This window comes from Vicia villosa, linkage group LG1, assembly GCF_029867415.1.
Source record: "Vicia villosa cultivar HV-30 ecotype Madison, WI linkage group LG1, Vvil1.0, whole genome shotgun sequence".
Classification (NCBI taxonomy): domain Eukaryota; kingdom Viridiplantae; phylum Streptophyta; class Magnoliopsida; order Fabales; family Fabaceae; genus Vicia; species Vicia villosa.
In genome coordinates, this window is record NC_081180.1 from 80,615,365 (window position 1) to 80,633,811 (window position 18,447).

The window sequence follows — 18,447 nt, forward strand, 5'->3', positions numbered from 1 at the left end:
AGAACTCCCTCCCACACCATTCTCGTACCTGGTCAGCCAAACAGAATGTGATATAGAGCATCACTCTCCTTGCAGAAAATACACTCATCAGTGTCGAGCATGCCAAACCTGTGAAGTCTTTTCTTAGTTGGTAAACTATTATGGCAAGCTCTCTATAATGTGTGTATAGTAAAACTATTCATATTTATTTAAATAAACTAATGTGATAGCTTTAAATAGTTTTTTTTTTATGATATGTGATTCTGCCTTTTTAACTAAACAGAAATTTTTATAAAATTAAAAAAAATAAAAAAGTCTAAGCATTTTTTATTTCAAAAAAAAAGTCATACTTGACCAGAGTCAACTTAGGCTCGGGCCTATTCCATTGGTCACCAAAATTCTATCAAAAACTGCACTTTGCTAAGTAGTACAACAATATAGTGCGTAAAGAAGCTATATCAAGAGGTAGGTGTTTCATGTTTGTGTTGTGTGTGCTTATTTCCTTGATAGTCTGTGTTGTTTAGTCAAAGCTTCTGACATCAATTCATCACTGATCATGAACTGATTTATGATTAATTTCAACTTTACATGGGAAGCATAGATATTGGAATCTTAAAACAATAAGGTGCAAGCATCAATCAATGCATGCATCAGAGAGTAACTTTAGGCATGCAAACGACTATAAAAAATAAATATAGCATGCATGCACCAATTACAGCAACAATTGTTCAAGCAATCAGGCACCTTGCAGTGCTTGAATTCACGTGAATTCAAAGACATTGTGTTGCAGCCTTTGTTGCCATTTGTAGTACTGGGCATCTTAACCTGCCAGTGCAATACCTTTACCTTTTCCATTCTAAATACTAGTAATTAATAAAGGTGGTTTATAAAACTGTAGGAAAATAATTGACATATATCTCTTTTTTTCAAAATGACAAGTACAGTATAAGTTTGATTTCACGTTCAAATCACGTCACATACAGTGCCATCGTAATTTTACAATCTTGCCACCAAACCAAACATACACGGTAAGTGGTAACACGGGGTTTGTTTGCATTTCAGTTCACAACGGAAACTTGTGATATTCAAGGCACCAACTGAATTTGCAAAACTTTTGTAGGAAACTACAAATGCAAACATGGCTATATAGGAATGTTTATCTATATTTGATGTTTTTAACAAATGTAATGGAAACATATGCCACGAAAGATGAAGAGCAGTATTGTTACTAGGGCTGGACATCGATTCGGGTCGGTTCGGGCCCATAACCCAAAACTGTTCTTAACCTCGGGTGATAAATCCAGGCCCAAATTCCGACCGATTTATTTTTCAATTTTTTCAGGTTCAGTCCAAATTGGGTACGGTTAATAAACTCGGTTTTTTTCGAATAGTTGGGTCAATGGAAAATTTAAGCCAAATTGAAAACCCAGTAAGATTTTTTATTTAATTGTTTGATAAATTGACAATAAAGCCCAAAATATATTGTTTTGTTATTGGACCATAAATATATAATGTCCAAAACACAATCAGTTTTTGTTTTTTAATTTTTAACAGTATTATTTAAAAAATAAATTATTTAGATGAGTTTAATCCTTTAAAATCGATCTAAAATTGGATACTAAGTTTTCAAATACAAAATTAAATAACATTTAAGATGAAATAAACCCATAAATCACAAATAAAATAAAATATAATACAACATTACAATAACATAACAAATAGTACAAATAATAAATTCCTCCAATGTCAAAATCCAACAATTTCTTCAGTTTCAATTCCTGTAACATCAAAGAAGGAAATAGAGATTACAAGTTGAACAATAGCATCAAAACTATATTTGACAAAAATTGAAATGAACAATAGCAAAACATTAATTAAAATTATAGTAAAAATAATAATTTCCGGAGCAATCAAAAGACCACAATAGCAAAACATTAATAAAAATTAAAACTAAAAAATATACAATAGCAAAACATTAATTAATTTAATTATACTAAAATTAAAAACTCATAAATTCAAAAATAGTATACTAAAACTATAAATATTTTTTTATAATCAATGTTTAATTTAACTAGAAACAATAAAACTCATAAATTCTTATAAATTATCCATAAAACACATAAATAAAAGTAAATGATTATTAAAATAAGAAGAAAAAAAAGGTAATAAAGGAGTGGGTAAGTGGGATTAATTGAATGCTTGTGGTGAGCTGGTGGAGAGATGTTTCAACTGAAAAAACTTGTTGAGGAGTTGAAGAGGATTAACATTAAAGAAAATGAGAAAGGTAGAGTGGTTTGAAAAGATGATTCATCAGAAAATTGTCAATGAAATCAGAATATATAAATTTCAATGTCAAGAAATACAAATATGATGGAAAGAGTTAAGAGTAGAATGATAAGAATGGTTTCAAATTAGATTCACCCCTACGGAAAATACTAACTAATTAACTGTGAATATAGTAACATTGATTGCTGTCAAAAACGGTGGAGAAGATCAATAAATAATTCACTATGATATATTTTGTGTTTCTTGAAAGATGTGGCGTAAGAACTTGCTGCAAAATGACATTGGTTAATAGAAATAACCAAAACCCGACAATTAATAATTTAAGAAGTTTAATACCAGGAATCTAATCATCTTACCAGAATCTAGTAGTAATGCTATCTCTAATGATCCAACAGATACCCTGTTTCAACGAATCTCACTTAGAGATATTGATAAGATACAAAGACTTAATATATAATGTAATTATTAAGAATTAATGGCCATAGGTCTACAAGTTCAAATGGTGCATAAGGACTACATGTGAGGTAAAAGTTGAAAACACAAGTTTATTATAAGTGCACCAGCTAGTCCTCAATTCTTGGTTTGCATCAAAATGCTCCTAGTTGATACCGCTGACTACCTTTGGGTTATGTTGGTACCTGCGGCCATACCACTATATCAACATTTGACTTGATAAGGATCAGGATAATGCAAAGAGTTGGAGGTTGATACCATAAATTGATCATACCATGCAACTCACGGACTTCATCGGATCAGAATGCACCGTATTGGTGATGCCTCAGAACCAACCAACCTGAGAGGCAAGCAGTTGAGGGAATATATTCCTGCTGGGACACCGTCTAGCTTAAGGCCTTCCACAAGAATGATTTCCTGGTGCATTTACTTTTGTTAGTGCATTGCTCATTGATGAATTTTCACACAAGGAACTCAATGGATGCATTCTAGCAACCTCTCTCTTTCTACTAAAACTGAAAGTATCTACTCATACGATGAAAACAGCCTTCAAGAATAGAATGCAAATATACGACTAATATCAACTGAACACAGATGAGTGAATTAAGGGAGCGATGAGTAATGATGTATCAAGTGAAATAATTATTTCGAATATAAAATAGTTTGGGCAGAGCTTTGGAATTGCTAATAAAACCTCAAGACAGAGTATAGAACTCTATTACGAATGATGAATACAGAAAATTAGCAGTGCCGATAATTATACCTAAGTTTCATAAACTTCATAAATTTTCAAGAATCTAGGTCTGTGTGGTCACTGGTAAGACTTAAATAGTACATCAGTTTGACGACTGGAAGTACGAAGCGGTCCAATAAAATGTTATTTTCCCAAACAAAACATCAAACTATAGAGAACATATAAATTGATACTACCATCACTCTTGTTGAAAACACCAAATGTTATATGAACCGACCATTATCAATATTAAAAGTTTGAAAATTCAAGAGAGAATAGTCCATACTTTCAGCATCATTAATATACTTAATCACACGAGACCTCATTTGTACTCCTATTTTAATTTTTTAGTTCTTTCAATTCAGAAACTAGGAATAATTAACATAAAGCAACTACGGAGTAAAATATGCATAAATTACAACCAGAAGACAATTTTCTTACCCTGCTTTCCAGAAAAACAAGATGAGACTCAACCGAGTGAACATATGCTGCAACGGATAAGTAATCAACTCCTACCAATTACACCGGAAATTACATTAGTGTATAAATGGCATTCAATAGGGGCAAAAAAGCAGAAATAGTACCATCATAAATTGAAACAGCAAAAGGTTTCCACTAAGGTTGTTTTATTGTAAAAGATATTAAAACATGAATTTTAAATAGGTACTGGCCAGTGGCAGAACATGGCTGATTATGTAACCCCTCTCAATCTTACAAAAACAATTAGGTAAAACAATTAGGTAGAATCTTCTGATCTTAGTTACTATCCCTTTCTGATTTTATGCAAAATTTTGATCTTGACAACTTTGATTAGGAGCATCGATGAGAAGTTTTACTACGACTACAGTGAATTGTTGGGTCATCAATTTTTGGGGTTCATCATGAGGGAGCATTTTTTACATTGGGGTCTTTCTTTATGAGCAACACACTTTGTGAGAGACGCACCACATATTCACCCAAAACGATAAGGTGCTAGGTGTATGAGCTATCTCACTTGTAAGTGTTCAAATCTCTACTTTTTTTAATCAATGTAGGACTTTCCCACACTTTTTTCTCAACACTTCCAACTCACACATTCCCCCTCAAGTGTGAGTCTATCCACATTATTCCCCTTCAAACGGAAGATCTTTCATCCAGATACACTTGTACCGTCATTGACACTTTTTCAACGGGACATGCCTGACTTTCGATACAAGGAAGTTGGTCCTTCACTCGAACTAGACTCTAACTCAGATGCCACAGTTAAGGAGTGATTAAAGTAAAACTATTTATCTTTTATTTCTAGTTGGCTATAAAAGCCATGTTTCCTTAGTTTCTAATAACAAGTGCAAAAATCACAATAAGTGTAACAACAACCAGCTAGTTTCATCCAACAAAGAAAGAAAAGAGAATTCTAGTGAGTGGATTTTGTGAGATATATTTAGATAGAAATATTTTTAGGTGTAACCGTGTTGTGGATTTTGTGAGTAGTTTACGTAAACACTTTGTTTATTTCATTATTATTAATCTTAGTGCGCTTCCGTGTTATTTTGCTCTTCCATAAATCTGATAATATAGGAAAATTTTACATAACTTCCCAATAACAACTAGTATCACAGCCAGTTGGTTGTTTTTCTAATTTTTCAAGATTTGGTCGGCGTTACCAATTTTTCACGAAGTTGTTTCAAAGCACAGCGATTCGTAGAAATTTTCGGAGACGATCCTCGGGAAGTCAAATTTAGGTGGGAGTGATGGCTGCAGATGAAGAAAAGTGAAAATAGAAAAACTCGATGGTGTGGACTTTAGCTTTTGAAAGATATGCAAATTGAAGATTATTTAGTATCAGAAAAAGCTACACTATGAAGCACGGACTCTGACACGGACACTGCAACACAATACGACACATACACTCCGACACCAATAATATAAAAAATATAAGACACCGACACTGATACATATACGATAGTATTTAAGTTTAATTTATCTATCTATTATTAAAATTGTTAAAAATATTCTAATGAAAATTAATATCTTTAATTTTTAATTGATTACATTGTTTCAATACATGTCCAAAAGATGTGTAAGGTATGTTAAAAACTATTATTTTTAGAATAATTTGTCTGAATTGTTCTACAGGTGTTGTTTGAGTGTAATACGAGTGTCTGACACCGATTTAAAGAGTGTCGAAACAATGAAAAAATATATTTTTTAGGTGACATTTGTCTGATTTTTCCAACACTTGTCTGACTTTTTCGACACGTGTCGTACGAGTGTCATAAGTGTCGGACACCGCGACACGCCTACTCTTAGAGGTGTTCGTGCTTCATAGAAGCTACATCAACCTATTATAGAAAGAAGCCAGATTCGATGAAGGAAGATGGGTAGAACCTTCTCGATAGGCAAGCACTTGGTGTTATCCAATTGTCGCTATCTCAAAATGTTGCTTTTAACATTGCAAACGAGAAGACAACCGCTGGTCTTATGAAGGTTCTTTCTAGCATGCATGAAAAGCCTTCAACATCAAATAAAGTTCATTTGATGAGGAGGTAGTTTGATCTTCGCATGACAAAAGACACATCAATTGTACAACATTCTCCTCATCAAATAGACTTCATTTGATGCTGAAGGCTTTTCATACATGCTAGAAAGAGAATCAAATAACACCAAGTACTTGCCTATCGAGAATGTTTCACTCATCTTCCTTCATCGAATCAGGCTTCTTTTCCTTGAGACATTGATGTAGCTTTTTCTGATACAAATAATTTGCAATGTGCATCTTCCAAAAGCTAAAGTCAGCACCATGGAACTGTTCTATTTTCACTTTTCCTTCGCCTAAAGCCATCACTCCCTATTAGAAAGAGAGAAGATAGATGAACTTTGCATTTCAGTTACAACTGTTTGTTGTATTTCTGGAAAGTTAGTTACAGAAAGGTGCACAACTTGCTTTATATAGAGTCAAGCTGTGACCTGCAATAGTAGGTAACTCTAGATACAACTGCGAGGTGTCAGTCTAAAGTTGACAGGCTTGTTTACACAATCCTATTCTACTCAACACAACAAGTTGTTGAGTAGAAATGCCAAGTTCTGTGAATAAGGTTTGCAGCCAGAGTAAATCAGCAGTAGCCTGTGCAAGACTTCTGTACTCTGCCTCAGTGCTAGATCTGGCAACAACTGGCTGTTTCTTAGACCATCATGAAATCAGGTTGGCACCAAAGTAAATAGCAGCACCTGAGGTGCTCCTCCTATCATCTGGATCTGAAGCCCAGTCAACATCACAAAACACTTTGATGGTAGGCAGCTGAGTGGAAGAGAGAGGAGACAGATGCAAGCCAAAATTGATAGTCCCCTTGAGATATCTGAGAATCCTTTTTACTGTAACCCAATGAGTCTCAAGAGGATGAGACATAAATTGGCAGACTTTGTTGACTGAGTAGGCTATGTCAGGTCTGGTAATGGTGGCATACTGAAGAGCCCCAACAACAGACCTGTACATGAATGGATCCTGAAGAGCAGGGGAGCCAGTCTTGGTGAGTTTGCAGGAAGATTGCATAGGAGAATTAACAGGACTGCGGTCAGTCATTTTGATTTTATGCAGCAGATCCCTAACATATTTAGCCTGTGTGAGTAGCATAGAACCATTAGAGGCAGATTTGACCTCTATACCTAGAAAATAATCCAAGGCACCAAGATGTTTGAGAGAGAAGGAAGTGTTAAGCTTGGTGATAACCTCCTGTACCAATTTGGAGTTGCTGCCAGTGATGATAATATCATCAACATATACCAAGAGATAGATGGTATCTTTGTTAGAAGTGAAAACAAAAAGAGATGGATCACACTTGCTAGGTTTGAAGTGCAGTTGAAGCAGAGTTTGTTGCAGCCTTTCAAACCATTGTCTAGGAGCCTGTTTGAGGCCATAGAGAGCCTTGTGCAGCTTGCAAACCAGTGAAGGATTAGACTGAACAAAGCCAGAGGGCTGTTCCATGTAAACTTCCTCAGTGAGAAGGCCATTCAAAAAGGCATTATTGACATCCAACTGCTGGATGGACCAATGCCTTGATAAAGCCACAGTTAAGATAAGCCTGATGGTAATTGGTTTGACCACAGGGGAGAAGGTCTCATTGTAGTCAAAGCCTTGATTTTGGTGAAACCCCTTGGCCACAAGGCGTGCCTTATACCTGTTGACAGATCCATCAGGGTTCTCTTTAACCCTAAAAACCCACTTACAACCAATAGGTTGTCTATTAGGGGGAAGAGGTACCAGGGACCAGGTCTGATTCTTGCACAGGGCATCATATTCAGCTTGCATTGCACTTTTCCACTTGTCATCAGCAAGAGCCTGCTTAACAGTTTTGGGCTCAGACTGTGTCAGCAACAGTGTAGGCTGAAGCCTTGGTTGGACAAAACCTGACTTGGCTCGAGTAATCATTTGATGTTGATTATGGGCTTCTGCATAACAGGGACAGCATTGGAAGGGATAGAAGATGAAGGGCTAGCTTCTGTAGACACAGAAGAGGTAGTAGAAGTAGAGGGTGTTCGAGAAGAAGATAAAGAAGGCAGAGTTTCTGTAGCTGCAGTAGGGGATGAAGCAGGACTTTGAGGTGATGTCAGGCTAGTAGTAGGAGTGGAGGAATTGTGCTGAGGTGAAGGTATGGATGTATCCATGGTGTTGGAGGAATTTGGTGGAGCAGAAGGTGAAAAGGGCACTGCTGTAAGAGGAATAGGCATAGGTAAAGAAGAGGTAGGAGAAGAAGATAACAGGGGTTGTAAAGGAGAAATAGAGGAGGATTTATGTGTAGAGGATGGATTAGAAGTGTTAGGTGTAGAGAATAGCTCAAGGAATGGGAATCTGGACTCATTGAATAGTACATCTTTAGAGATGTACAATCTGCCAGTAGGAGACAAGCATTTATAACCCTTGTGAGAAGCAGAATAGCCCAAGAAAATACACTCATGAGATCTGAACTCCAACTTGTGAGCATTGTATGGCCTTAGTAGAGGAAAACAGGCACATCCAAACACTTTTAGGAACTTGTAATCAGGGACAGTCTTGAACAAGATAGTGAATGGCACCTGAAAATTAACAGATGAAGATGGAAGCCTGTTAATGAGATACACAGTTGTACAGAATGCAAAATCCTAGTAAGATATAGGCAAGGAAGCATGACTTAGGAGGGTTAGACCCATGTCAACAACATGTTTATGCTTCCTCTCCACCACTCCATTCTGATGGTGTGTATGTGGACAGATAATTCTGTGCTGAATGCCCAGATCAGCATGGTATTTAGAGAAAGGTCTAAATTCTCCACCCCAATCTGACTGCACAGACTTGATGGGAAAGCCAAGTTGCAATTCAACAAGTGCTTTAAACTGTTTAAACACATTTAGGGCTTCAGCTTTGGACTTAAGCAAGTAGAGCCAAGTGAATTTGGAAAAGGCATCTACAAAGGATATATAGTACTTAAAACCTTGAGTGGAAAGCTGTGGGGAAGGACTCCAAAGATCACAATACAAAAGTTCAAGAGGTGACTTGTAGACAGTGTGTGAAAGAGGAGAATATAACTTGTGAGCTTTGCCAACACAACAAGCAGTACAAAAAGAATCTTGCATTTTATTATGAAAGGGAAGATTACAATTCTGCATTACAAGTTTAAGAGTATTGACATTGGGATGGCCTAGTCTTAGGTGCCATACATTGGACAAAGAAGGAGACATAGCAGTAGCATTAATGCTAGGTACAATATTATTAGAACTAACTAAAGACTTGGCAGACTTGGAGACAGCAAGAGGAGGAAACTCATATAAACCATCTGAGCCAACTTTTCCAACAAGAAGGACAGCATTAGACACCTGAGATTTGACAAGACAAGTGTCAGCAGTGAAGAGAAAGTAAACATGGTTATCTTTGCAGAATTGACTAACACTAATCAAGTTTTTAGTGATGGAAGGCACATGTAAGAGATTTTTAAGAGAAAGAGATGTGTGAGGTTGACAAGTAGAGAAAAAATTACTAGAACCAGTAGAAGTAATTGGCAGACCTTGACCATTTCCTATAAAGATTTGGTCATGTCCCTCACAAGGAGTTTGTTGCTGAAGATTGGCAGCATCATTGGTGACATGGAAGGATGCACCTGAGTCAGGATACCAAGTGGCAGCAGCTTGAACTGGAGCAGCATTAGCAATAAAAGTGCTAGAAGTCAAGGTAATGGCAGCTGGCCTAGCCTGAGCAGTGGCAGTTGGTCTTGTCCACACATTAGCAGGGATTTGAGCAAAAGCAACCTGAGGAGTGGACCAAGGAGCAGGAGCATAAGGACTGCTAGCATAGGAAACTTGAGGCTGAAACTGTTGGTTGAACCTGTGCCAACAGTTCGAAGCAGAGTGTCCAACCTTAGAGCAAACTTGACATTGAACTCCAGAGATTCTGCCACCTCTACCACCTCTATTGGATCTCCCTCCTCTAAAGGAAGAGTAATCAGGTTCAGGTGAAGGTGCAAGAGTAACTGCAGAGGGAGTGTCAGAGGTACCAGACTTGGACACATCAGGTGAAGGTGATGAAGTTTGAGAAGGAGCATGAGTAAGATTCAGTGAAGCTAGATCAGGAGGAGGTTGTTTCTTGAACTTATTCAACCTCAACTCATGTGCAATAAGCAGAAACTCGACTTCATCCAAGTCCATATCTCCAAATTTACTTTCAACAACAGAAACAACAGAGGCATACTCACTTGGTAGACCTTCAAGGATCACATCAATGTGATGCGTGACCGGAACAGGATCTCCAATCGAAGCCAGAGCATCAACGATCGTGCGAATCTTCAACAGATAATCGGAGATTGGTTGTGAATCAAGTGTCGCAGCACGTAGTTCAACGCGAAGCTGCCTTGCACGCGCGCGCGTCTATTTTTGGAAGTAATTGAACAAGCGATCCCAAAGTTGATGTGAGTGAACGCAACCAAGAACTCTGGACATGATTTCGCTCGATAATGTTGATTGAAGCCATGACAACAACAATTGATCCTTCTGAAGCCACGACGCGTACACCGGATTGACGGAACCGGAGCGACGATCCTCATCGGAGAGAAATTTGGAAGGGATTCGAGGACATACGACGAGATCCGTGAGATTATGCGCGTTGATGTATGGCTCAACTTGTTGACGCCATAGATGGAAGTTCTTTTCATCTAGTTTGTAGGCGATCTTCAGCGCGAACTGAAGACGACGAGATTCGTCTAGCACCGCCGTTGTCGGCGCGGTGGATGAGGTAACGTGAGCGGAAAACGGTGATCCTGGCAGCGATTCCATGGATCGAGAAGCTAAACTGATACCATATTAGAAAGAGAGAAGATAGATGAACTTTGCATTTCAGTTACAACTGTTTGTTGTATTTCTGGAAAGTTAGTTACAGAAAGGTGCACAGCTTGCTTTATATAAGTCAAGTTGTGACCTGCAATAGTAGGTAACTCTAGATACAACTGCTAGGTGTCAGTCTAAAGCTGACTGGCTTGTTTACACAATCCTATTCTACTGAATACTCTAATACTCCCACTCAAATATGACTTCTCCTCTCTAGATCATTAATAACAATTACTCTCACAAAACTCAGAACCCAGTTACACCCAAAGAAATAGTTCCCTTTAAATATTTCTCACAAAATTCCTTCACTGGAATTTTCTTTTCTATGTTTATTGGATGAAACTTATTAGTTGCACTTTTCACTGATTGTGATTTTTGCCCTTGTTGTGAGAAACTAAGAAAACACGACTTTTATAATCAACTAGAAATAAAGTTTTACTTTAATTACTCTTTAATGATTTAATAACCACATTTCTATTTACTATTTTTCCTTCTTTTATTTCTCCCCTTTTTCTCTTCTTTGACCAACGTGAATGAAATCTTTCCAAATTTAATACTTGTTTACTTCCATATTTGATTGACACTATTCGAAACTGCCAACCTCTGCTTGACATTTGACTGGAGAGGCTCATCTGATGGCTCTTTTTCATTGCAAAAACATATACCTCTCTTCTCCCAGTTGCCATTTTGGAAGGGCCCGGAGAGAATCAGATTGTTCCTGTGGGAGATTTGTAGAGGTATCCTCCTGCGAATCAGATTGTTCCTGTGGGAGATTTGTAGAGGTATCCTCCTGCCGAATGTGACTAGGAACTAGAAAGCATCGTGGGAAGAAGGATAGGGATCTTTGCCCATGCAGCAAATTGGCTTCGAAACCAATTCACATGCTACTAGGGACTGCAGTCACAGCCATGTTTTGCTGATTTGGAGGCTTTTCAGGCAAATTGGCTTCGGAAACCGTTTAGCATGCTTTTAGGGACTGTAGCAAAGTTTTCCAAATTTGGAGGCTTTTCAGGCAAATTAATAATGATTCAAACTCCACTGTAACCGACATTAAGAAATTGCCCGACTATAATCTAGTTAACTTTTCAAGTTCTAGTTTCTCTAGTGTAATTGGAACACATATTTTGCTGGTAGATTTGTTGTGCCAGGAATGATTTAGTTTTCAAAGACAGCCCAATATCTAGTAAATGATATTAGGAATTCTAGAGAAGAATCTATTCTTCTTTTTGTTGGAAAACCCCAAAGGCCCACAAAGAATATAACCAAGTACGCTAAGCCAAAGCTGCTGCTGGGGGTCTAGCGTACATCAATGATGGCTCCTTATTTTGGACCTTTGCTGGAAAATTAAGGAATTGTAATGTGGTTCTTCTATCTGAGCTAGGGGCCCTATTTTGATAGCTCAAAATAAAAAGTACATGCAACGATGATGGAATCGGGCTCGCTTATAAGCTGCAGATCTTTAAGCAAAACATGGGCTATCATTAGATGATAATTAATGCCTTCCTTTGTTTGGAAGTTCCACTTGGAAGATGTGTACTCCGGTTTAGTCTTTCATGGACCTAATTTAATTTCAGAGAGGTGGCTTTAACCCTTCCATTTCATCCAAAAAATATTGAGCTGAACAAATTTCTAAGATAGACCGATTCAAGACAGAAGAAATGGCCAGAATTTGAAGAGTGCAATGAAATCAATTTAAGTTAATGACCTCGTGTCATTAGATAAAAGACAGATATGACTCAAATAAATTAAGACTGCAAACTATGGATGAATAACAGTTATTTGAGTAAAAAACAGAGGAGAAAAAAATTAGGAAGCAACCCGAATCATGCATAATGATTTCTATCTCACCTACAAGTTTGATGTCGGTGTTCTCCGCCAGCCATTTTGCACCATCCTCCATGAATCCAACATAGCTTGTGTCAAATTCCTTCTTAAACATAAGCTTCCTAACATTTCAACAAAAAAAATTCCTACAAGTCACATGTAACTTCTAATAAACAAATGCATAGTACTAAGCTAAATGTTAAAATTGCATTTTAAAATTATATACTGCCATATGAGTCATTGAGGTTAATAATTAAAATTAGCAAAATCAAATCAAACACGCTGTATGTTTATGTTCGAGTAAAATGAAGGGGAAATATTTTCATTTAAAACCTTTGCCTCCCTCTCATATCCTCCAATCTCCACCTTCAAGACATACCTTAAAGTTTGGTAAATGTGTTCACAAATAAATATAATCATTTGTCTTATAAAATTTGTATTGAAATTTGAAACTAATAGGTATAAGCTAAGTTCTCATTCCCAAGCACCCCTTGAGAGTAATATACCATTGGTAATTACTAATTAGCAAATTGTGTTCTTAAATATAACCTCTGCCTACTGTCCACCCCCTCCCCATCGTCCAATGGCATATCCATCTTTAACCATACAGATAAAGTGAAGAAGCAACTATTGCTTATATGCAAGCTAAGTCCACATCCACATTATATATAATGACTCAGAAGGTTCAACCCAAAAATTGAAACTGGGGGACAAAAAGTTTCCAAAAGATAGATGCATATGAAAGTTAAACAAAAAGCATTTTGTGTATATGCAGGAACTATGAAGCTGCTTTAGAGAAACACTTTCAGAACAAGTAAGAAAAACCATTATAAAATTCAACTCTATTCTGGAAAAACAAAAAATAAGATGCTCCTACAGCAGTCTGGACAAATGTAACTTATCAGTTATTACCTGTCGGTATTTAATGTTCTGAAGAGCACGCGTTTTACACCTTTAGGGATATACAAGGACTTCATAACTTCAGCTGGAAAAGGATAAATCTTTTAATATTTAAATTATATATAAACACCAGTAACAGGAATAAGTTTGCATTTTCATATCAGACATTCAAAATGAAACGGCTCAGAAAACAGTTTGTAAATGGGAAAGCAGAGCATCTACCAAATTTCATGATTCAGATTCAGCACTACAAACTGCTACGAAATATAAAATTTTCAGTCGCATTGATTCTTCCGGAAGATTCAGGTTTGTTTGTAAAAAAGTATTGGGATTGAGCTAGTTATCAGTTGATAACAAAGAAGCTAGGGATTGAACTTGTACCGTTGGACAAAATTAGCGGTTGAACTCACTCATCAGAAGAACACAATTAAAAGATATCTTTAATTAAAATTCTGTTTTGAAATAGCACAAAAAGACATTTTTAATTAATATTTAATTTTTTTTCAATTAAGATAAGATAAAAAATTTGTAAGCTCAAATTCTACTTAAAAGTAGTTTATAAAAAAACGCTATATACTAGTAAAAATACATGAGAAAAAATTGATGTCACATAAGTTTATTTTAGTCATATTAGTTTATTATTTGTAAGCCATCAGCTATAAACTCAAAAACCAGTCTTGCCAGACAGAACATTGCATTTACAAGGCTGAGACATTGAGAAACTGAAATGTGCAGCAACTCAAGAACTAAATGATTTAAATAAAAGCATCACATACCAGTAATGTTGCTATCCCTTGGAACATCAACCAAAAGGACAAGACCTATAAACATAACAATTGGTGTATCAATTGTCTATTGTCAGAATCTAACTGTCTGATTTATAACCAACAATTAAGGCACTCCAAAAATGAGAAATGTATAGGAAAACAAAAATAATCATCTATCCCACAATAATCGACACATTTGAAAAAAAAAATGTTCAAAAAATTGTCCCCTCTAGTTTAGAATTCATAGTTAAATTTTGTTGCTAAATTGTACCCTCCATTTATAATAATAGAAAACAGAATGGATCCTCATCATTCACTTTCATTCATTTATATCTTTTATTAATTGGTAAGAAATGGACAAATGCAACGATAATTGTGCTGAGAGGACTAATATGTGCGACGGAGTAGTTTTCTTACCCAAAACAACAATTAAACAGAGGGGGTAATAATTAATATTTTTATTAGTACTACTGCTAATGATTATAAATACTAATAATGAACACTTCTATTAGTAATATGAATACAAAGCCCTTCTATTATTAGTACTAAAACTAATGATAATAAATATACTAATAATGAATACTTGTATTAGGAATATTGAATACTTCTATCAGTTCTAATGATTATGGTTAACGCTATTGTTTTGAGTAAGAATAATTATTATTTTAGATTTCTTGTAAAAGAAAATGCATAGAGAAATGATAAATGTTACAAGGATTATACCATTGAGGAGTGCTATATCAAGAGTATCAACATCGAATCCGGCGTCGTAGTAATTATCATAGAAATGGCCCGGCGCGTCAACATGAGTTCCGGTGTGAACACCAAACTTCATAGCCGAGCCATTAGCGCGTGAGCCATTCTTCATGCTACCCTCCAGCCAAAGAAAGTGCCCTAACCCTTCCTTAGAGTCCCAAACCGGCATCTCAGGGACTAACCTGTGTGTGATATCGAATATTCGTCCGTCATCGTACACTTCTCGCCGAGGAGGAACGAGATTCGTTTCGTCGCCGGTGAGGGAGCAGTCGCCAGATTCGAGGCCGGGGACGGATGGATAGGCGGTGGATGCTGCGGCGACGGAAATCGCACAGATAAACGCAAATATAAATACAGACTTCATGCTCTGTTGCTGCTTGTTTTTGGGGTCAAAATAGCGTTTTTCCTTTTGGGTGTTTGTGCTTTTATTCTCGTTTTGTGTGTAGTTTTTTTATCTTCCATTTGGTGAAAAAAAAATAGGTGAACACTACCTCGTGATTTTCTTACACGTTGTGTGAAATTTTAATTATGATTTCATATTTTTAGATGTACGGTTCGGAAAAAAAAAATTTAAGTTGTGTCACATTTCGTAGGTATATCTACGGAAGTATAATAAACTAGTATAAATTGGAATAAAATACACATAAATTCAATTTAGAAATTGTTCCGTAGATGCATCTAAGAAATGACTTAGTGCCACATCATTTCGTAGATACATCTGCGAAAACAAAATATATGTGATTCTTCCGTGGATATACCTACGCAATGTTATGTGACAGAGATTGTGTGGTTCATATTCATTAAGGGCTTCTATAAAGTTTGGGTTTCTAGGGTTGTATTACACAAACATTACACGCAAACACACAAATGGCATCCCCTAGGTTATGCTCATGGCAGCGAACATCATCCAAGCGTCCCACTCCTGAATCGATTATTTTTAAAATGGATGTGCATGTTATTTTCTCTTCTCTCAAACCCCCCATGCGATGAAATTTTGGCACATATATTCCTTGGACCAACTTAAAAGGGGTTTGATGTCTTGGTTAGAGGGGTACAAAACTGGCGAAGTCATCAGAAGGATTCAGAGGCTTAGAACAAAGATCTCGCTTGAGACCGGAGAAACGAAAGGTTAGTGGGATGAGGTGGAAAACGATATTGATGTCATTCAAATGATGCACGGATTAGATGATATCGTTTTGACTGTTGTAATTTCTTAGATTTCTTAGATTTCTTAATTTTTTGTTGGAAGTTTCGATGTAATGTCGATTTTAATCAATGAATGTTTCTTTTATCGTTATAAATGTTGTTGTTCTAGTTTTATGGGTCTGGGCTGATTCTGTGGATGTATTTACGGAAGTGTTTCGTATGTGCATCTACGGAATGTTTTCACGCAAATGTAAAAAAGTGTGCTTCCGGAGATCCATCTACGAAAGCTAGAGGGCATTTTGCTAATTCGGTGGTGCGTGAGAGATGTATGGGGTGAAGTTGGAAATTCTCTAATTTAGTTGGCTACCGGTACCTTTAACCAATCAAATAGAATAATTAAGTGTCATGCCATTCTCTTATTTTTGTTTATTTTAAAATAAATTAAAATTTAAAAATAATTTACACTCCAGGTACCGGTACCGGTACCCAACTACTTATCATTGGTACTTAAGAATCTGAAAGTTATGTTCCATTTTGGTGTAATTTGTCGCGCTTTTATTCTATACTCGCTGTAAATAGTATATATGTTGTAAATAGTAAATATGTTAGGTTATATTTGACGTTACTTCCAATCTTTTAACAACAACAAATAAGCATGTCATTTTTTATTTCACAAAAATATCAAGTATGATTAGAGCTGTCAAATGGGTCGGTCCGGCCCAGCCCAGCCCAATTGCTAAATGGGTCATATAAAATGAGTCCGGTCCATTTTTCAAAGGCATGTGCGGCCCAGTGGGCCAGCCCGGCCCGTATTTCAATATTATAATTTTAATTTTATAAAAAGGATGTAATGGATAAATGCAATACAACATAAGTAGAGAGTCATCATAAACGTATATAAGTGATGTTTACAATATTTATCCATAAATATATATTAATACCACAAAATCATCCATGTAAAAGTATAAAGTAACTTAATATTATCACCAATACTTATCAAATTTTCTCTACATCTCACAATCATTTCCTTGATCACATTATTTTGAAAATATATCTTAATCCTCTTTAAATTTTCTTTATAACTTGAGAACACATTTATGAAATCATATCTTATTTCAATCTTTTTTCTTCAAAATTTACCAAAATCTTTTTTTAATGGGTCAGCCCGAAGTCCGCTTGGCCCGGCCTGGCCCAGCCCATAAAAAACATAGGCCCGGTGGGCTGGCCCAAAAAGACAGGGTCGTGTTTTTTAAGGTATTTTGCGGCCCGACCTGCGCTAAATTGTAGGGCTTATGGGTCGGTTCAATGGGCCGAGCCCATTTTGACAGCTCTAAGTATGATGGACTTTGAATCATCCCGATTCAAATGACCTTTAAACAAACCATCAATTGTTATGATGATTCTCACGTAAACTAGAAAGCACACTATTCTGTATTACAAAGCAAGTCACCCCACGTTTGGTGATTAGATACAAGTCTTGAACAAATATGAATATGAAGTTGTTCTTGAATCAATTCCAATATAGAAATTTGATCTTCTCGTTCAATGTATAATATAATAATCATAAATATTCAAAAAAAATTGCAATGATATAATAATTTATTTCGAAAAAGTTTCAAGATTTTGGATTAAAAAAAATAGATTTTGAATTGTAATTTTTATTTGAGTGAAAGAGGTAATTTTAAATATGAATCTTTCTTCCTTTAAATACATTGCAATATGCACTAGAATCAGTGAGAATGATTTAAAAATGTTCATGATAAATTACAATGATTTGGAAAAGGTTATGATGATTCTCACCAAACCATCAATTGTTATGATGATTCTCACGTAAACTAGAAAGCACACTATTCTGTATTACAAAGCAAGTCACCCCACGTTTGGTGATTAGATACAAGTCTTGAACAAATATGAATATGAAGTTGTTCTTGAATCAATTCCAATATAGAAATTTGATCTTCTCGTTCAATGTATAATATAATAATCTTAAATATTCAAAAAAAAAATTGCAATGATATAATAATTTATTTCGAAAAAGTTTCAAGATTTTGGATTAAAAAAAATAGATTTTGAATTGTAATTTTTATTTGAGTGAAAGAGGTAATTTTAAATATGAATCTTTCTTCCTTTAAATACATTGCAATATGCACTAGAATCAGTGAGAATGATTTAAAAATGTTCATGATAAATTACAATGATTTGGAAAAGGTTTCATGAATATATGGAATAAAAGGGTTTCATATTGATTCACATTTTTCAAAAAAAAATCACACTATT

At 35.8% G+C, this 18,447-nt stretch overlaps 1 protein-coding gene across 3 annotated transcripts; it reads right to left on the minus strand.

The window, feature by feature from the left end:
• Positions 1-1,658: 1,658 nt before the first annotated feature.
• On the minus strand, positions 1,659-15,446 carry LOC131643312 (cyclase-like protein 2). Of its 3 annotated transcripts, XR_009296199.1 has the most exons (9): positions 14,992-15,446; positions 14,278-14,322; positions 13,514-13,586; positions 12,626-12,723; positions 3,893-3,963; positions 2,993-3,135; positions 2,826-2,903; positions 2,622-2,665; positions 1,659-1,757 (listed from the first exon to the last, which is right to left on the minus strand). XR_009296199.1 is itself a non-coding variant. In XM_058913500.1 (7 exons), the coding sequence occupies exons 1-6, from the start codon at positions 15,386-15,388 to the stop codon at positions 3,010-3,012; spliced, it is 810 nt and encodes a 269-aa protein (XP_058769483.1). In that variant the 5' UTR covers positions 15,389-15,446; the 3' UTR covers positions 2,561-2,903; positions 2,993-3,009. The 3 variants fall into 3 exon arrangements, 1 of the variants encoding a protein (XP_058769483.1); XR_009296198.1 differs by having other exon boundaries at positions 2,622-2,903; XM_058913500.1 differs by lacking the exon at positions 1,659-1,757 and having other exon boundaries at positions 2,561-2,903.
• Between the last annotated feature and the right edge of the window lie 3,001 nt (positions 15,447-18,447).